A 21,637-nucleotide genomic window follows, 5' to 3' on the forward strand; every position below is an offset into this window, starting at 1 on the left:
CTGTTTCCACCATCTCTACCAGTTTAAGGCCCAGCCTCTCACCTGGATTATGCAAAAGACTTTTGTCTCTTGGCCTCTTGTGTTCTCTTGGCATCTTGAGCAAAACTGACTCAGGTCAGATTTAGACTAGCAATGGCCTTTAAGACCCAACCTCTCCTTCAGCTACCTGTGGTTCATCAAACCTCTTGTATGGATGTGTCAGTGCTCCTTGATCTCTCTCATCTAATCCCATATACACACTGCTTCACCTGACTAAATCCCACTAGATTCAAATATCCTTCCTTAACCACCTGTTTGGTACTTTTTCAACCTGGTACTCATGTTGAAGTATTTCAATTGCCTGTTTTCTTGTCATTCTCCATCATTAACTAGTGGATTCCTGAAAGCAAAGACTGTGTTTTCATTATATCAACATCCGTTGTAACTGCTTGGCACATACTTAGTGCCTATCAGATATCTGATGAGTGAATAAAAGAATTTACGCTGGAAAGGAGCAATGATATAAAGTTACCCAAGGCCAGAACTTTAACCCTCTTTTATGTACCATCTCTAAGAACTTTTAAAATTTTCTATTTTCTAACTAACTTTTAAAGTTTTTGACTCAGTTCTCCTTATGCCAAATCTAACAAGTGCTACATGTGAATGATCTCATCTTCATAACTCTTTCTAGGTATTATTTCAGTTACTGTAAAAATGAGGAAATTGAGACACAAATAGGTTGAGGGAACCTCCTGAGAACCACAGCCAGGACACAGGAAGTAGAGAATGACTTCAAATCTAAGCTGCTAGCCCTGAGCCCATGCTCTCAGTAACTATAATACACTGCATTCTTCTCAATATAATTTTCTAGGTGAAATCTGAGGAAAATATTTCATTTTTTCTATTTAGATTTTCCACTTGTCAAAAGTCTGAAGAGACAGATTGTATTTTTATTAAATGCCTTTCAAAGCCTAGTGATGGGGCAGTTTTAATTTCAATTTTATTAAGTGAAGATTTAAGATGCCATATATTAGAATACATATTCTAGTGTCTGGAGCCTCTGGACAGTTACATGAAAGAGTTTTCTGTACATAGTAAGCATGAACATATTTGCTGAATTAAACTACAATGGTGTAGTATATGGTGTGGCAATCTCTAGCTTGGAATTTCATTAATTTATCCATTTTATGCTGTGTGATATAAAATAATACTGGCCTCTAACTTTACCAGTTTAAAACGTAAGACTGTCTCTTGGACAAAACTACATTTGAAAACTTTTGGGCCTTTTGAGTTAATATTTTTAGTAAGATCTATTTGAACACAAACTACCAGCATTGAACTAAATAATATCCTTTTATTTAGACAAAAATGAAAGCTTTTAGATCCTTAAAAGCAACCCATGTTTAACTTCTAAAAGAACTTTTTCTGTGATAAAAATTAATTTACACTATTAAAGAAGCAACCAGACAAAACCAATTTGTGGTGCATTCTTAGAATAAATGATCTGATATCTCCAACTGGGAGAAGGGGGCGAGATAGTGATGGTAGGCGACCTGTGACAGACACAACCAGGAGATACACAGCTGACACTGTTGCTCTTATTTAGATCCTAATTTGAACAATTCAAGTATAAAAAGATGTTAAGATAATCAAGAAGATCTGAATATGGGACATGTATTAAAATAATAAGCTTTTTTCTTTCTGAAGGTTTAAAATGGCAAGATGGTTATTTTAAAAACAAACAAAACACGACCCTATCAGAGTTGCATACTGAATATGCATGTGTGAAATTTTTAAAAAGTGAATTTTAAAACATTTATGTTTTGAGATAAAATGCAGAGAGTAGTTTAATTATATTTTTATCGTAATGAAATATTTTTAAGTTTAAACAGAAATCTGATTTACTTGTATGTAGTGCTTGTTCAATCAGTCAACGTACCTTGCATAAGTTTCGAAGTTTTTGCCTTTCTTTCTTAATGGCTTTTTTCTGGATATCTTTTTCCTTCTTTGCCAATAATGCTTGTTGTCTAACTTCTTCTTCTTCTTTCTCCTTTGCTAACCGAGCAGCTTCTAATTCAGCTTGTCTTTGCTTTAATAAAATTATTTAGTAATAAAATTAGAATTCTTAAATGCTCTATAACCTTACTAAAAAAATACAATTTTTAGTAACTTATATTACAGAAAGGTAAACATCAACTTATCAAAGACTGAAGGAAAAGCAGATGGTAAAGTTCTACAAAAATTTGTAGAAATGTAAAACCGACATATTAGAAATAAGTGTAGTGTTAAGAAATTATATGACTTCATATTTTTGCCCAGTAAGAATCTGGTGATAAAGAAGATCCTTCTGTCAACTGTGCTAAGTGTCATGATTCATTCATAGAAGCACCTAGTTCTCTACTGACAGTCAGTGTTTAAAACAGATCTGAAGATTGACAATATTATGAACATTTAAAGTCCAACTTTATCAAATGTCATCTTACTTTCTCTTTAGCCTCTTGCTCCTTTCGTTTTGCGTCTGCTTTTGCTTTCTTTTCTGCTTCTTTCTTGGCTTTTTCCTCTTCCTTAAATTTTTTTATCCTTGGGTCACAGCTATATGCATTATCTACCAAAAAAAGTTAAATCTTTTGAATGTCAAACATTTAATTAAAGAAGTCTAAAAATTCATTAGTTAAACTTACCAACTAATGTTCTTATTCTGTTCATTTCTTCTTTTTTCCTTTGGGCCCTTGTTGCTCTGTTCTGCTTTTCAATCCATCTCCTTTCATCACGGCTATTAAATAGGAAATATTGGAAACAAACTATTGCTTATAGATGGTATGATAAGAAAATGTAATGCTTTATAAATAAAACTAGTTAAGCAACCAGAAGAAAAAGAATTTGCTGACTTGAGCTTTATTGACAATTTCATAATCACATTTAGCACTATTAAGCTTAACTTGTGAGATGGGATCTCAAAATATCAAAAAACTTATTTAAAATGGATACACAGAAAAATGTGAAAGAAAATACACATGGTGCATTTTTATATCATCACAAATACCAAATAACCAAATAAATGTCTTATCAATGATTTACATACATACCATTCTGCTTTTTCTTTTTCTTCTTCATCTAAATAAGAAAATTCTCTCCAAGAATCAAAATTATACCTAATATAAATAGAAATAAAATAAAGTCAAGCCTAAACAAATGAAAAATATCTTCCTTTTAAAATTAAGTTAGGAGCATTAAATTTTAAGAAACTTTAATGACAAGTGGATGAGTCTAATAGGTCCCTCCCCTCTTTTCTGATACTGAAATCACACTGTACTCAACTCTTTTTCTTCTTCTTTTTAAAATGATGCTGTATTCGGAATGGAAGTCTAAAATACTTATCAGCCTTAAATCAAAATACAGCTTCCTGCTATCTCTTCTGAATATCAGGTTTTACGCTTGACTGGGACGTGGTACAAGTTGTCCCTGCCTTCACCTCCACTAGTTTGTCAAGTTTTAAGGTCATCTAGTAATGGTCACTTTACCTGGTTTGTGTTCTCCGAAGGTAAGAGCAACTACAACTGACAGAGCTAAATTTGTCGTTTCTGTTTTACAGTGATTTTGTTTTCATATTTACCAGATACTTAATGAGAAAATATAGCACACATAATATAAAAGTAGAAAATGAGTAATATGTATTAAAATTAATGAACCAGTTAGAGACCGCAGTCTTCCATTGTCATATACTCAAATAACTTTAAAAAATAAATGAAAAATTATTTTTTACTGAATTCAAATGACTCCTTATTTTTCATTTTTTTATTGCTATAGTGTGCTTGACATCTAGAAATCTGGTTGATAGAGATTGAAAAAACAATCATAATAGCCTAAATATTACACAGAAGATAATACAGCATTCTGTGGAAACTTTGATTTCTTAAGAGAGTCCTCCTTTTGTTCAGTGAAGGTTCTGTGATTTTCCCACCTATCAATTAATTTATAAAAGTCAGTCAAGTACTTATTGAATGCTTTTCTTAAAAAATGAAAGCGCTGGAGAAACAATGTATTCACTCACCAGAAAGAATAAAATGCATCTACATCTTCAAATGATGAATTCATATCACCAAGTTTAGGGACATTTTTTTTATTTGACCACCTGAAATATTGAAAAAAGGAAAAGCTAAAAACATTTTGTACAAACGTTCAACAACTGATTTGTTAAAAAAGTTTTTATCAGTCCCTTACAATCTCCCTGCCCTACGTCCTCCATGACTAAGAGACAGAGCAGAGGGATCAGGAGTGCTGTGATGAGCAATACAGGTGCAGTAAAGGGAGGGCAAGGGGAGGATGGGGGTGCAGAAGAAAACAATGGAACAGTGTTCTAACTCTCAGCTTATCTTTAGTTCTGTAAATTACAAGGTTGTGGAAGATGCCAGGATGGCCAGGAAAAACAGACTCTAGCACCATGTTTCAAGCTCACTTAGTCCTGCAGTACAGGCAGTACAGAAGTGACCTGCAGGCTGAGCCTTTTAAGAAACGTGAATCCTCGGAGGGAATAGATTTCCACCTCCTCATCTCTATCACCTCCCCCTTAATCAGACTTGTAAGTTTAGCACTTCACCCACCATCTCTGAATGGATCCTGAGACTGCTGTTGACCTGTTTTTCCAACTTGATGCACTGTTCCACACACACATGAATACAATACACTAATTTTTTTTTTACAACATTAATTTTTTTTTTTTAAACCACAAAACAAAGGTAAGGAGAAGGGTGTAGGAAATAGTAGACTGTATCAAACCACTAATCAAAGTGCTTCTCAAACTTAGCTGCTTCTGCTGCTGCTAAGTTGCTTCAGTCGTGTCCGACTCTGTGCGACCATAGACAGCAGCCCACCAGGCTCCCCCATCCCTGGGATTCTCTAGGCAAGAACACTGGAGTGGGTTGCCATTTCCTTCTCCAATGCATAAAAGTGAAAGGTGAAAGTGAAGTCGCTCAGTTGTGTCCGACTCTTAGCAACCCCATGGACTGTAGCCCACTAGGCTCCTCCATCCATGGGATTTTTCCAGGCAAGAGTACTGGAATGCGTTGCCATTGCCTTCTCCCAAACTTAGCTACCCATCAAAATCGCCTGCAAGCATTAAAAAACCTACAGGCATTCCAAACCACTTAAATTAAAATCACAGTTTCTCCAGGTGGAACCCAGGCTTCAGGAACTGTTCAAGCTCCCCAGCTGACTCCAATATGCAGCTAAGATGTGCTCTGAGGAAACCTTCCAGTGCAGATGGAAGCAAAAAAATGTAGATTACTGGTTCACACAATTTGAAACTGATTTTAATTAAATAAATTACATATGACTTAATCTTAAATATAAATTCACCCTTTGTCAGAGAACCTTATGATAATCAGATGCTCAAAAATAGAATAGAAGTTTTTCCTCAATGAAAACTGACCAAATGTTGGTAGTGTGCCTGTTAACAAAGGGGAAGGAGAAAACGGGAAATCACTGTCACCTAAGTATCAGCATCACACTACATAAAGTCAACCACTGTTCTTTCCCCCAAAGGAAATTTAAAAGAAAAATGTCCTGTGAGTTAATTTAACTACAGGAAGGAAGAACTGTTTAGAGAATAAAATAAACAATCATAGTAAGTTCACCAGAGGAGCTCAATATTGTAAAGGAGGAGGAAGAAGAGAACCAAACTATTACCAGAGGAAAAAAACCAAAACTTGGAACTATTAAGAAGCCAGCCAGTAGAGCATTATGATCACAAGGGGATGCCAGAACTCACCTGGAATTCCTTTCAAACACTGGGGAAAACACTTCGAAGAAATTGTCCTTTGCTTCACTTTTAGAAGGAACTGAGTTATCAAAAGTAGGGTCTACACTGTTAAATGCTCGTCTTTTCACTGGATCAGATAGCATTTCATAAGCTGAAGAAAAAAAAATCAAAGGTCACATCACCATAATACTACATTTTTTTCCTTAAAATAATTTTTTGTACTTAAAAGTTGTGTGTGCTTATGGGGAGGGGAGGACTTCAGTAATAGCTTGAGCACTACTGGTTACAACTGGACTTAAAAACTTCTGTAAGTATCTCTTCTGGAAAAGAAAGGACAGAACAGTAAACACTCAATCTTGAAGAAAGCATGACTGAGGAAAAAGAAATAGCTAGAAAATTAACTGTTAGATCCCAAGGCTGTTAAAAAAAAAAAATCAAAGGATCTTTGGCATCCTGAGCACTGTGTAAGAGTGAGCCAATGAAGAGTAAGTTTGAAAAGTGTGTATACAGTTTTTAAAAAATTAGCATCAAAATTAAAAATCACATTTAAGGAAACATTTAGAAATGGTGGTTGCCTCTATTAATTTGCTTATGAGGATATGGCTATGTAAATAGCCATTGACAGCTGTGGGTCCTTGACTAGGATAGAATCAACTTCTTGATTTAAATAAGCAAAATATCTGAGGAACAATTTAATTCCATAAAGTGTCTGAAACTGAAAAAGATGTTAGTAGTCTCAACCTTAAACACAGCACTTGTATGAAGTAACTCCAGGATAAGCTTCTCATAAGAATCACCTGCTGATCTTGTTAAAAATGCAGATTCAGATTCAGTAGGTCTGGGGCAGGGCCAAAGCTTCTGCATTTCTGACAAGCTGCATTTCTGGTATTGCTGATGCCGTTGGTTGGGAGAACCTCACTTTATAAAGTGAGGCTCTAGGGGAGATGACCACAAATAACCAGATGTTAACTAAAAATGTTTTTAAATGTTATGGTATAAATGAACTGCAGTATACATAGGAAACCCAATCTAAACAATAAATAATCTTCACTATCAAAAATTCCGAACTCTTTAACACGCTTTCTTACCTTTAGTTATGCAAGTGAAGTAGTCATTATCTCCTTCTTTTATTGGTTCACCAGCTGCTTTCCGTTTGTCCGGGTGATGTTTTAAAACCATTGCTTTATCTACAAAGATTTAGATAACTTGTCCTTTTAGTCATCAAAATTAAAAAAGATCAGTCAAGCAGAGCCATTTTTAAAAGCATAATATTAGTTTAAAAATATTTTCTCCCATAGTAAAACATACGCTTATTAAAAAGAAATTACAGAGAAATACTGTGTGTGTGCTCAGTCATGTCCAACTCTGTGCAACCCCATGGACCGCACCCTGCCAGGCTCCTCTGTCCATGGGATTTTCCAGCAAGGTTATTAGAGTGGGTTGCCACTTCCTCCTCCAGGGGATCTTCCTGATCCAGAAGTCTCTTGTGTCTCCCACATTGGCAGGCAGATTCACTACCACTGGGCCACCTGAGAAACCCTGAAATAACTTTAAGAACTGGCCTAAGTGCCAGTACCCAAAAAGACAACTGCCATTAATATTTTGGTGTACTTCCACACAGACTTTTTCCCCCTTAAGCATATACCTTTAAAAATGTATAATCATATTATACGTACCAATTTAAGTTGTGATTTTTTTCAACTAAGCATTACAGCAGTTCCATTTTCCAGGCAGTTGCAAACGCTTCAGAAAATTTTAACAACTACTTAATACAGTATTTCAAGTAGATTTTTCATAACTTATTCAACTATTTCCCTACTACTGAGTATTTACCATAGATTGTTTACAATTCTTCACTACTATATTTCAATATGAATCATTTTGTACAGAACTATTTTTTCATATTTATGACTCTTTCTTCTCAGTATATACTTAGAGAGGTATATCAGTGAGTGAAATGTATGAACAAATCCCTTTCTAAAAGTTATACCACTGCAACCCCTATGTTAACATTCTTTTCACCACAACCTCAACAGCACTGGATCCAATCGTTTAAAACATCATTATCACTGGTGCTCAAGATCAAAAAAATTTTTGTGGTTTCTATTTTTCATCCCTTACTTATGGAGTAATAGAGAGCTATCTTAGTTTTTCTTCTTAGTTTGTGAGTCATTTTACAGTGAATAATGGCTAGCTGTTAATATCCATTAAGCATTTAATAGGTGCCAGCACTATTTATCAATTAATCTTTTCAGTAACTCTCTGAGAAAAGTACTATTAGTTTCTCCATTTTACAGATGAGGAAATAAGGCACAAGGAGGTTAAATAACCACTTACTTTACCTCTATTCAACATGTCCAAAGTCCTGGCCAAAATCAGGCTCCAATCCAGGTAGCCTGACTCCAGAGCCTGTGCTTGTATGCTGCCTCTCCTAGTCCATCATGTTTGATGCTAATGCTTTCCCCAGCTGCTGTGACCATTCTTGTGTTTTTAAAAAACATTCAGTTCATTAATTCATATTTACTGATCATTTCCTTTATATTGTATTCCAGTACTTATAAAGGAGGTCCTTCATTCTTCAGAAGTTTGATATGTTTCTATCTGAGTATCTTCTATGGTCAAAATTGAAAAGCTTATTTAATTTTCAAAGTCTTAACATTATCTCATAATCCTTCCCTTCTCTACTAATTTGTGAGGCTTCCTTTATCTCAGTAAATTTTACCAAGGTCTGTTTCTGGCTACCTATTCTTGTCACGGGATTATCTTTAAAATGACTCTGTCTTTCTAATATATTTGATGGTACCTTTCAGAAACTATTATTTTTGTTTATTTTTCTTGCACTTGGCTACTTAATTCAACTCTTATAGTTTTTAGGTAGATCCTGTTACCTACAGCTTCCCTTTTGACTGAGCTGGTAAAGAATCCGCCTGCAATGAGAGAGACCTGGGTTTGATCCCTGGGTTGGGAAGCTCCCCTGGAGAAGGGAAAGGCTACCCATTCCAGTATTCTGGCCTAGAGAAGTCCATGGACTGTATAGTCCATGGGGTCACAAAGAGTCGGACACGACTGAGCAACTTTCACTTTCACATATTACCTACAAATAATATATTTCTTTCTTTCTAATAGTTCTCTCTCCTTTAATATCTTAATTCACTGACCCAAACTCCCAAATAGCGTCAAAGTCATTGGCAGACTCCCTCATGGGTTTTTAGAATATCACACAGTTAAAAGTTTGTTGGCAGTGAAATCTGAAATATGTGGGAATTAATTATATTTCTTTTTAAAGTTCTATTTATCAAAAAGGAGTGAATATTAAATTGTACTGTATGTACTTTCACTATCTTCTTAGGATATCACATTGATATATTGATAATATTGTGTAAAATATAAGCAGATTTAGCTTTGTTAATATATTTCCTAAAAATAATATTCATTGGCAGTATTCTTTTAACACATTGTTGAATTCATTTTGCTATTAACTGTTTTTCGTATTATTCAATACATTCATGGATGATATTTGTAGTTTTTTTTTTTTTTAAGCCTTTCTGGCCACATTTTAAAAATTAGTTAGTTTTAAGATTCACAACAAAATTAAGAAGGTGATTAACAGATCTATAGACCCTCCGCCCTTCCTTATCAGCTCCCCCCACCAGAGCAGTCCATTTATTTTTTTTTCATCTAGCTTTTTTTTTTTCCTTCAAATTTGGCTGCACCATGTGGCTTGTGGGATCTCAGTTCCCTAACCAGAGATCAAACCCAGGCCCTGGCTATGAAAGTGCTGAGTCCTAACCACTGGACTAGCAGGGAATGCCCACTATTTGCTACAACTGATGACCCTACACTGACACATCATAATCACCTATAGGCCATGGTTTTCACTCCTGGTGGTGGACATTCTGTGGGTTTGGATGAATGCATGACAACACGTATCCACCATAATATACAGAGTATTTTCACTGCCCCCAAATCCTCTGCGCCCTACCTATTCATCTCTCCTCAATCCCTCAACCCCTGGCAACCAAGAACTTTTCACTGACTTTTCCATAATGTTGCCTTTCAATGCCAGGTTTTCATACTAGGATTACATGGTCATGAAATGAATTGTTCCTAAAACAGTTTATGTTCAGCATGAGAATTTTCAATTCCTTAAGCATTTGAAAAAAAATTCACTTAAGAAATCACCTAGGCCTAAAACATTTTCAGGAGATAATTCTGGGTAACTCTTTAAATTTTTTCAATTCCAAAAAAAAAGCCAATTTTATCAAAAATTTCAAATTCCCTGCATTTAACTGTGGCCTCAGTTAAAAATATCTTCTATAACACTTTCTATTCCTTTTGTACTCTACTATGTTTTTCCTTCTTATAAATCCATTTTAAGATATTGTTTTATCTACTTTTTTCCCTCCATTTTCCTCAGTGATATTCTTTTAAATATCTGAATTGAATGTTTTATTTTTTCTCTCCTTTAGAAAAGGTAACAGAGGTATCCTCTGGTGGTCCAGTGGTTAAGATTCCACGCTTCCACTGCGAGGGACCTGGGTTAGATTCCTTATCAGAGGACTAAGATGCTACATGCCTTGCAGTGCAGGAAAAAAAAAAAAAAAAAAACGGGGGGGGGGGGGGAGGGGGAGGGGAAGGTAACATGATAGCTTTGCAAGCAATGAACTTCCTGATGGTAGGGCTCTAGCTGCCAAAAGTCTGTTCTGATAGTCAGTGATCTTGCTCTCACATCTATTAATACAATTTTTATTTCTGTCCAGGTCCAAGTGTATATATACAAACACTCGAGTCTTTTTTTTTTTGGTTGAGTCAGATCTACTTTATTACATAGAATAAAATGTTCATATTTTAAGTACTCCGTTCAAAAGGTTGTGACAATTGTATACAGTTGTTTAACAACCACTCAGAGGAAAATACAGATTGTTTTCATCACTCAGAGTTCCCCTTTACCCCTTTTCCAGTTAAGTCCCACCCCCACCACTTGGGACTACCCTTCTGATTTCTCTCCTGAGAGATTATGTTTGTAGGCTCTTGAAGTTCATCTAAATGGAATCATACAGTATGTCTCTGTATCTCACATAATGTTTTAAGATTCACCCCCTTATGTATATCAGCAATTTTTTAAAAACTGCTAAATACTACTCTATGTTATGAATACAAGCAGTTTGCTTATCCATCATCCTGTTGGTGAACATTTGGGTGGCTTCCAGTTTTTGGACACTGTGAATAAGGCTGTTATAAATATTTCTGTACAGTATTTCTTTTTATGGCATATTTAGTGATTTTTGTATACACTGCAAGGGTTCAGAAACTTTGATAAATACACTTTTGTTTGAGCTACAGTTAAAAAAAAAAAAACTGTATTATCAGTTTGTCCACTAACACTCAAGAGGAGACATTTTCACCTTCTAGCTGGTTTAAGAAGAAAAGGAAATTTACTGAAGGTTATTAGGCACCTCACAGGAACTAAGAGTCTGACTATTAGGCCTGGAAGCTTACTAGCCAGGAACAACAATCACATCATAATAGGATAGTTCAGAGGTGTGATGACCCACCATTGTTGGGCACTGCAGGAAGGGAGAACTGGCTTTTCCTACGGTCAGTGCTTGGGGAAAACCATAGCTTCTCTAGTCACCGCTCGGGGCTCTTCCACCCTGGTTGGCAAAACGGATGCTGTGCAGCTCGGCCTAACTCACACTGTTCTTTGAAATGCAAGTGTGTGCTGAGGAGTACACCCTAATGGCAACCCACTCCCGTATTCTTGCCTGGAAAATTCCATGGAGAGAGGAGGCTGGCAGGCTACAGTCCAAGGAGTCACAAAGAGTTGGACACAACCCACACGCATGCACACACACATGCCTACAAATATCCTCAAACTCAAGTCACAGCTCTTTATAAATCAGGTAAGTTTTCTTCTTTATTTGCAATTACTGCCTCTGTTACATTTATTCTGACCCGTTCTTTAGGGAAATCTGACATCTTTTTATTCTTTCCTTCTGAATCTTGGGAACATTCCTCTAGGCTGTCTGCTTTACTATTTTCTAATTGTAGTCAGCCTTTGTAATTCTAAACCCTGCTCTCCAGTTTTGAGTTTCCAGGCAATTCTATTTTTTTCTTGAGTCTCTTTCTGCAATGCCTATGCCGCCCCCCGCCTTACCCCAATGCAACATCTTTGTATCGCACTGACAAGGTGGAGTAAGTCTTCTTTCGAACCTCATGATAAAGTCTGAGATAGGCGATGCCTGTTTCTTGCTAATAGTCTGCTCTTAGGCTACACTGTTTTTTCCTTCATTGACGTTTCCACCTAGTCACCTCTAGTCATTTATGTACAGTATACTCTGCCCAGAGGTGGGGCTGAAGGAGGCAAAAGATGTCCTCCAATATTAAAAATGAGATAACGGAGGCCAAAGAACATCTTTCAGTTTGAAAGAGACAAGGGTAATTTTTGAGCAGCTGTTGTGCATGTTTATTGTAATTACAGACTTCTCTCTCCTCCCTTCCTCACCAAAGACAGTTTCTGGGGTTTTGAAGGTGCATTACTAAATGGGCTTTTATTGTACATTCATATTGTTATTATCAGAAAAAGCATCTATGATTTCTTTATATAGAAGTACAGCTGATTTACAATATTGTGTTAGTTTCAGTTTATAGCAAAGTGATTCAGATATATATATATTTTTTCCCCGATTGTTTTTCATTATAGATTATTACAAAAAGTCTCTATTATTTCTAATTTTAAGAGGCATTCTATGAAACAGTTTTCAGCTTAAAATATGAGAATTACTTTTCAAATATTTATTTATTTCTACTTATTTGGTTGCAGTGGGCCTTAGTTGTGGCCTATGAGATCTTCAGTTGCGCGTATCAGATCCAGCTCCCTGACCAGGGATTGAACCCAGGTCTCCTTCACTGGAGCACAGAGTTCTAGCCACTAGACCACCCAGGAAGTCCCCCATGAAAAGTATGTTAAGCTAAAATTATTAAATTTAGAAAATTCAAATCAAAGACTTTTATTTCCAAGCAGAGACTTTCTCTTAATCCATCATTCAACTTTCCTAGCAATTTATTATTTTCAGATAATGCAGAAAAGGAAAAAAAAAGACCACTTACTTTATCTACTCATGAATGAATCCCTAATTTTCATCATAGCCATTCAAAAAGTTTAAAAAATTAAAACTGTTAACAAACTATTAAGTACAAAATATGCTATAAGGATATACTATACATCGCAGGGAATATAATCAATATTTTACAGTAACTATATGGAGAAGGCAATGGCACCCCACTCCAGTACTCTTGCCTGGGGAATCCCATGGACGGAGAAGCCTGGTAGGCTGCAGTCCATGGGGTCACGAAGAGTCGGACACAACTGAGTGACTTCACTTTCACTTTCATGCATTGGAGAAGGAAATGGCAACCCACTCCAGTGTTCTTGCCTGGAGAATCCCAGGGATGGGGGAGCCTGGTGGGCTGCCATCTATGGGGTCGCACAGAGTCGGACACAACTGAAGTGACTTAGCAGCAGCACAGTAACTATAAATGGAGTATAACTTTTAAAAATTGTGAATCACTATACTGGACACCTGTAATTTATATAATATTATACATTAACTATACTTTAATTTAAAAAATTAAATAAAATGTAAAAAAAGCCTACAACCTCCTTTATGTGTTGGTAATAGGATTCAAGAACTAGAAAGGTTTCAAATGTAATCAGACTCATATTACTGGGTTTGTCTATGCTAATAATGGGCTTCCCTGGTGGCTCAGACGGTAAAGCGTCTGCCTGCAATGTGGGAGACCTGGGTTCGATTCCTGGGTTGGGAAGATCCCCTGGAGAAGGAAATGGCAATCCACTCCAGCACTCTTGCCTAGAAAATCCCATGGATGGAGGAGCCTGAGAGGCTACAGTCCATGGGGTTGCAAAGAGTCGGACACAACTGAGTGACTTCACTTCATGCTAGTAATTACAAACTTGCTAACAAGTAACTTTGCATTTTTACTTTTGGACTAGATTCCAGGGAGCAGTAAGTAGCAGCCATCTATTTTACAGTGACAGAGGAAAAAGAATGTCAGTCTTCTAAATAAATACTGAGAATACACAACAAGGAGGCAGAGAGTTAACTGTAAATCCACATAATGTTAATAATCTGTACGTTGGGGGTACGAAACTTTTGGCAACAGAATATTCAAAAATTAATTTCTATTATCCCAATAAAATGAATGGACTTAACAGAAGCAAATGAATGTTTCTTTTATAATTGTTACATATGTTTCTATCTTTAGAGAAATAATTCCCTCATCTTAAAACATAAAACTACTTTCATAGTTCTAAATCACTTTCAGTTCTTTCACAAATTTGTATGTGTCAACACATTTATAGTATTTGTATGCTATTCTTTCAGAGTAAGACTTTGCAAATACTTTTCCAGAGCAAATGAATTTTCCTAGCATTTATGTATATTGCAATGATTATTCATATGTATTAACATATGCTTATTCTAAAATCATGCCAGCCTTTAAAGAAATCCAGTAATAGGTCTTAAATAATCTCATAAATTCCTTCAACTAACAAAATGAAGATGATACTTCCTGTGACTTTCCTAAATACAAGCAATAATGGGAAACTTTTGAGTTTATTTATCATAGCTGTGTGTGCTTTGTGCTCAGTCATATCTGACTCTTCGTGCACCCCCCGGACTATAGTCCACGAGGTGTCTCTGTCCATGGAATTTTCCAGGCAATAAAATGAGTGGGTTGTCATTTCCTGCTTCAAGGGATTTTTCCCGACCCAGGGGTTGAACCTGCGTCTCCTGCATTCGCAGGTGGATTCTTTACCACTGCATCACCTGGGAAGCCCCATTTACCTTACTCAGGCTCAACCAGTATTTTTCAACATGAGGTAGGTCTCATTCAGTCATCTTTCTCCAAGTACAATACTTTCTCCTCTTGACTGACCCTGATTCCCTGCTCCTTTTTCATATGGCCACAATTTTACCTCCTCTGATCTCAATATCCATTCTCTAGAGTAGAAGGCAGAACACTGTTCTAAGATAAGAGAGAAAACTGATCACCTTCACCTCTTTCATGAAGCTTTACTAATTAGGTGATCAAACTTTACTAATTAGGTGTGTAAGAAATTACATCCACAAGACGTCAGAGGACAGAACAGTTTAGAGCACTAAGTGGACAGTGACGCTTAAGTCAATGAAGACTGGTTAGCCAACGATTTCTGCCCCCGTACCTGCACCCCACCAATTTTTAACCTTGTCAATAAAAAGAACAATGAAGTATCAGATACCTCTTTCTTGGACAGAAGAGATAAGATGGTATCTACAGAGATGTGACCTAAGATCACAAAAGAGTACCGACAAACTGAAGTTATCAAGGCAACTTCCACTAAGCACAACTGGCCGAACTTCCAAAGGGAAGTGAAATACTATTTTTTTTTAAAGTGTGCCATTAGAAGAATGTTGTTTATTCTGTCACAAATACACTCACCCGATTTCTTGACCCTAATGAGAATATCCATTCAGGAGACTTACTGCTTATTTTTTATTTTGAAGGTAAGGAGACTGTGGTTATACGCTGGTACACTACATAACTTACATTAAATCCAGAGTTATGCCTAGAAAACTGTAATCATGCAATACTTTTTCAAGAGGATAACATTTCCTATAGCAGATATTTGATTATTCCAAAATAACCAAGTACTTACGAGCTGCTTTAATCTGTCTCTGTGTAGCTTTGTACCTTACATGGCCAAGTCCAAGTACTGCATAATGATCTTGGTTCTGATAAAGACACAAAAGGGAGTCAAATTTGAAATGAAGCCATATATCCTATCCCTTGTGTTGCTATTCGAATACAATGTTTCCTAAAATGAGACTCTCGTAATAGAAGTCTAGCAAGATATTCCAAATGAGTCCTGAGGTCATAGAAGTTTAGAAAACATGGACCACTGTATATATAGCCTTCTTGTTAATTTGTATACACAGAAAGCAAACAAAGGCTCTGAGAAGCCTTGCAGTTAAAAACAAAACAAAACCAAAAAACCAAAACAAAAACAAGCAGACAGAAACTTAGAGAGTCTAGTATTTTTTGAAATTACTTGGCCAAATAATTCTTTTTCTATTAATACAAATTAATATCCTATGGCTATCCTTAAATCAAGGTATAGCTAGAAAGATTTCAGAACTGAGGAGAGCACTACAGAAGCCCAAGTAGGTTGGGCCAGTGTCAATGACAGGATAGGAACCATGTGGAGCAAAGAAGGTTGCATGAACATTTTGAGAAACTGGGGTTTCTCAACAAAAGGAAGCACCTGCTTTCATTTTCCTTGCAAATTTAGAGGTTGAGGCAGCACTTGAGCGAAGGCTCCTAACAGAACTCAAAGGGTGTATCTAGTATCAGAGAATGAGTGGGAAGAAAGGGGAGTTGAAGGTATAAAACATGGGAGAAAAAAAATCAAATAGGATCACCTGGTTTTCCTTTAAATTCAGGACTGCAAACTCCCAATGGATGGATTCCTTTATTATGCCTGGCACTCACACTTCATTCCACTCTCTCCAACTATTATTACATACCTTGGTCCTCTAGTCTTTCCTTAAGCTTCATAGACCCTGCTCCACCCTCTCATCAATGGCCTTGTTTCCTGCTTAAGGAAAACTATGTAAATTACCATACTCAAATTCCTGCATCTTTTTGCCCTTGTCCTGCATCCATATATCTTTTCCCTTTCCCTCACCACTGAGAAAGCCTGTCCTACTAAGACAAATTACTCCATTCCTCTTCTTGGTTCTAAACACCATCTTCTCTATGTCTCTCAAATGCTAGCATCTTTCAGCTGTCTTCTAAATTTCAACTGAATTCTTTTCATCAGTATTAGAAGATGCTCTGTTATCGCTCTTCATTCAGACCTTGCTTCCATTTCTTTGCTTCCCATCAAAATTACTTCTTGAAATAGCTGTCCTCCTTTAGCTTTACATCCTCTAGAATTTACTTTTCAAATCACTCCAATCTAGTTCTACTCTGTCCATTCTCAGCCATGGGGTTATGAAGCTGCTCTCTTCAGAATCAATTTCCAACTGCCAAATATAAGATCAACCAACTTCCTTTACTTGACTTCAACTTTCACTGGCAGCACAGGTGACTCTTTTCTTGAAACATTATTTTGCTTTAGTTTCTGTGAATCCACTGTTTTTCTCCCATCTTTCAGTAGCTTTTCCAGTTATTCTGACTGGCTTCTCAATGCCCTACAAAGCTCAGTCCTGGGATTTCTTTCTGTCTCTCTCTATACCTTGATCCAAGCTGATCTGCTCCGATGCCAGGGTTGGAAGATAGTAATTGCCCTGTAAATGCTCATGACTCCCTAGTTCACTCTAGCATAGATGTCTGAGTTCCAGATGCAGAGCAACACAACAACACGCCTCCCACAAAGTTTCTTTCCTGCAATGCTGTGCTGGTGACCAACAGCACAGTCTAACAGGTGACTCAAGCTGGGGTGATCAGGGGTCTTCCAAATACGTCCCCTTCTCTTAGGCAGCACAACCAAGGTCTCTAAGACTCGTCAAGTCTACCTCCCGCAAAAGCAGATCTTTCTCCTCTGTCTCAAAACTTGGCTACAAATTTAGTTCAAGCATCAAGCATTCACTTGTACACTAGCCCTATAACAGCAAACTGTTCCCTTCCCCTCTCGTCCTGATCTCCCTTTTCAAGCAAATTTCTGTACTACCAGAAATTACTTTTCTGAAATTAGCTCAGAAACTTCTGATGATGTCTTACTATCCTGAAAACAAATTTAAATTCCTTCCTTGGTATGGCATAAAAAGGACACTCCAGAGTTCAGATTCTGTTTTCAGCCTGATTTCTCGCCACCACCCTTTCATGTGCTACTCTACCCTTCACCAGGCCCTGAAGAGGCAGCACACATTCTGTTACTCCTTTGTGTCTTTGCATATCTGTTCCTTCTGCCCAGAACACCTTTTCTCCCTCTTCTCCCTCTTGCTTCAAAGACTGTCACCTAACCGTTTAAGACCACTCAGACAGTACCTTTTCCATGAAATCTTTCTGGATTTCTCCAGTAGAGATAGTATTCTATGGCTAGTGCTGTCCCACTCAGGATTTGACCATAAACAGGTGCTAAATTATGATTATTTTGTTGAATCATTTTAAAACGTGGTTTAATAATGGAAAACTGCATCTGACTGAACAAGAGTCAGATATTAAATACCTTCCAGTCTTTGGGATCAAGTGTTTTCAGCATGGGAAACTCTTCTAACTGCAATTCTTCATCTTCCGATTCCTCTGATAACTCTTTCTTATCCTCCAGTTCCTGAAAAGAGGCAGAAGCATTTCTGTTTCTCCTCTTAACAAAAGCTTCAAACCATCTTCCCACAGGTTCAACTTGACAGAGTGTTGAGGCTGTGAGTGAAAGTGTTAAGAGAGGCTTCAGTGTATTGCACAGAATAAATCTGTTCCAAGGCAATAATATCAAACCAATGACAGCATAAATATATAATTTTAAAACCATCAACTGAGAAGCTAACTGTAGTAATCCAGTTAACATGAGGATAAGCAATAATCATTTCCTAGTATTTACAGTTAATCAACATCTTCCAATTATCTGATAATTATCCAATTGTTCAGCAATGTCAATAAATCGATACTTTTCTGAGGAAATGAGAGGAAGATGAGGGACAGAGACTAACTGCCTTCTTTTTTAGACTGCTGCTGCTGCTAAGTTGCTTCAGTTGTTTCTGACTCTGTGCAGCTCCATAGACTGTAGCCCACTAAGCTCCCCCGTCCCTGGGATTCTCCAGGTAAGAACACTGGAGTGGGTTGCCATTTTCTTCTCCAATGCATGAAAGTGAAAAGTGAAAGTGAAGTCCCTCAGTCGTGTCCGACTCTTAGCGACCCCATGGACTGCATCCCACCAGGCTCCTCCATCCATGGGATTTCCCAGGCAAGAGTACTGGAGTGGGGTGCCACTGCCTTCTCTGCTTTTTTAGACTAATAACTGTAATAAAGCAACAAATAATTAAAAACTCATAAAGAGCTAGCCTCATCAAAAAAATCTTCTGAAAATAACTCAAAATATTTTAATTATTAAAAACTGAATTTAGATAGCTTTCAAACATTTTAAGAATTCATTAGCATTGATTTTTTCTGAAAGACAATTTTCAAGCAGCTAACAGGAATTTACTAATGAAACTGTGCTTTAGTGGAACAGCTCTGAAATCAAAAGCTCTGAATTTCAGCGTGGGTCTATTAGTAGCTATGTGAAATGAGTCAGAGATGCCTTCAACTGTAAAATGGGAATACTTATCTGCTTCCTTGTAAAACTGGATGACAAACTATGAAAGCACTTTGAAAATCAAAGAAAGAAAGAAAGAAAAGTGAAGTCAGTCATGTCTGACTCTTTGCCACTCCATGGACTGTGGCCTACCAGACTTCTCCATCCATGGAATTTTCCAGGCAAAGAGTACTGGAGTGGGTTGCTATTTCCTTCTCCAGGGGATTTTTCAGACCCAGGGATCGAACCCAGGTCTCCCACATTGCAGGCAGACCCTTTACCATCTGAGTCACCAGGGAAGCCCCAAGCTGTTGAATAAAAGTAAGTCTTTATCATTATTCCTGGGAAGTGCGGTCAGTCACTATACCTTTGTACATTAACAATTAAAGAAAGGTAATTTGGGTCAGGAAAAAAGTGAGCATCTTGATTTTATATTTCAAATGAAAGCAAAAAGCTGTATTGTCTAATAACTCAGATTTAAGTCTTTCTTTGTACTGAATGGCCACAATTTTGTAAAACTAGTCCCACTTTTCATGTTTTACTTGGGTAGGAAAATTGAGGTTTCTTCTACCATGCACAAGGGAAGATTCCAAACCACTATATTTAAGAAGTACGACCTGTGTGTGTAGTGCAGGTGTGGCTTTCAAGCCTTTCTATTTGCGAGATTACAGAGAAACCTCTGTAAGCAGGAACATAACATGTACTGCGAACTATGTCTGAAATCACATACAACAAGCGTCTGTATACGTGGTTCTGATAATCAATGAAATCACTGAAACTAGAGACTCTAAATTTACAATACCATGACTGTCCTGGGCTATAAATTTAAGAAGCTGCAGCAGCAGGGGAACTTTCTCTCCCTTAAAACCAAAAACTGAAGACAGTTGATTTACATAGGACGTTTCACTTAATGACTGCCTTTAAGAGTCTGTCTACACGGGTCTTACCACCACCACACCTTTTCTTATAAGGAGCACTGTTTGGATTGGGATATCTAAAAAACAAAAGCCGGAGCAAACGTACAGAGGGAGAGAGGTGTTCAAGTGAGCGCCGGCAGCAAAGCTTTGTAGGGGCTCAGGCACGTGGGGAGCTCGCTGCGGGCAGTTTCTTGCCTTAAGCAAGGAGATGCTTTTAAGAACCTTTTTAGGGTACTGAAGGGTTCGGTTCCGAACTGCTCCGCCTGATCCATGAGTCAGCAGCAGCGACACGAGGAAGAAATTGCGGGGGCTGAAAGAAGACGCCCCCCTCCCTCCTTCCTTCCAGTCTGGGAAAGGACTTCTGTGTAACAGGGAGCAAAAAGACACTCGTGACGTCGCAGCTCCGCACTCGATACGCTAGTTGCCACGGGCAAGGATAGAGAGGTTACGGAGTCGCCAAGGTGGAGGACCGGGAGAGGGGCGGCTGAGGCTAGACGGAGCCGGGGCTGAGTGGGCACGTACCAGAGGTCAGAGCGTGGGTGATGGCGGTGCCCTGGCCGTCTGCAGCGCTTGGCAGGAGCAGCATGATGACGCCGGAGCCAGCCCCGCGGGCGCAGCGGCTCGCGTCCCAGGAGGAGGGCGCTTAGAGTCCCTCCAGCTCTACCTCTCTGTCCGAGCCTCGCGCCTTGGCTCTACGAGGTCCAGGAACCGGCGCATGGAGACGGCCAATAACTACTTCCGGGATGAATCCTTCGTGGTGCGTAGGCCAATCCCACCCCCACTCCCCTCAGCCAACGTGTGCGGCTGCCTAGGTCCTCTACTGACTAACATCCGGCTGGGGACCAAAATTCACGAATGAAAGGTTCCTAGAATTATCAGTTTCCTGGTTTAAAAAAAAAAAGGATTAATTTCCACTTCCAGTGAAATACATAGAACATGATTTTCTAAAGCAGCTCTTACTATATTCTTTTCCTTTTAAGTTACTACTACTTTATTAGTCTGAATGTAACCGTTCATTTTTGTAGTAGCTCTACTTGAAAAAAAAAAAGTGAAAAGATGTGTACAAATTAGTATTGAGAATAACTGTTATAGCCTACACGTTTACAGAGAATTCTGTACATACACTCTAATGCAATTATGTTTACGTAAATAATAATAGAAAGTGAAAGTAAAAGTTGCTTAGTCATGTCTGACTCTTTGCAACCCCATCGACTACACAGTCCATGGAATTCTCCAGGCCAGAATACTGGAGTGGGTAGCCTTTTCCTTCTCCAGAAATAATAGAAGCTAATGTTTATTGTGCTGTTACTAGTGTACCAGTGGTATCTCATTTAACACTCCTATCATTTGCATAAGAAACCCCTCTTCAGTGTTAGATCCTAATCCAAGGCCAACAATCATTTTACACTGCTTTAGCACCATTTTCTTTCAGGATATTCCCAATTACAGGACTCTGGGACTAAATTGTTCATAAAGACATTTATACTCCAGCTGTATGATTCCTTCTGGGACTGAAGTAAAAAGCAAGAATTAGCAAAAGGAAAACAATAGGTGAAAATTCACAGACCCTCCCACCCCCCCAACTCCCACTCCCATTACCGATGCCAGAGTATCTGGATTAGGTTGTGCAATTGATGTACCCACTCTTCTGCAAAGAGAACCAGAAATAAGCAAATTATTATCTAGGAA

General features: G+C 37.8%; 1 protein-coding gene across 4 annotated transcripts in view; it reads right to left on the bottom strand.

Moving 5' to 3' along the window:
- DNAJC2 (DnaJ heat shock protein family (Hsp40) member C2) overlaps window positions 1-21,637 on the bottom strand; it is a 37,520-nt gene that overhangs the window by 13,355 nt on the left and 2,528 nt on the right. Inside the window, exons 1-11 of one of the 4 annotated variants that reach the window (XM_070787710.1) lie at window positions 21,548-21,596; window positions 20,471-20,831; window positions 17,970-18,071; window positions 15,456-15,531; window positions 6,826-6,924; window positions 5,747-5,888; window positions 4,031-4,111; window positions 3,066-3,131; window positions 2,661-2,752; window positions 2,463-2,584; window positions 1,919-2,068 (exon numbers count right to left, since the gene is read on the bottom strand). In XM_070787710.1, coding sequence (XP_070643811.1) covers window positions 1,919-2,068; window positions 2,463-2,584; window positions 2,661-2,752; window positions 3,066-3,131; window positions 4,031-4,111; window positions 5,747-5,888; window positions 6,826-6,924; window positions 15,456-15,531; window positions 17,970-18,002 — 861 coding nt within the window. In that variant the 5' untranslated portion in view covers window positions 18,003-18,071; window positions 20,471-20,831; window positions 21,548-21,596. Of the gene's footprint in view, window positions 1-1,918; window positions 2,069-2,462; window positions 2,585-2,660; window positions 2,753-3,065; window positions 3,132-4,030; window positions 4,112-5,746; window positions 5,889-6,825; window positions 6,925-15,455; window positions 15,532-17,969; window positions 18,161-20,470; window positions 21,154-21,547; window positions 21,597-21,637 lie in introns of those variants that run through there. The other 3 variants (XM_070787706.1, XM_070787708.1, XM_070787707.1) reach the window with 3 other exon arrangements.

Source organism: Bos indicus, chromosome 4 (assembly GCF_029378745.1).
Source record: "Bos indicus isolate NIAB-ARS_2022 breed Sahiwal x Tharparkar chromosome 4, NIAB-ARS_B.indTharparkar_mat_pri_1.0, whole genome shotgun sequence".
NCBI classification, from domain to species: domain Eukaryota; kingdom Metazoa; phylum Chordata; class Mammalia; order Artiodactyla; family Bovidae; genus Bos; species Bos indicus.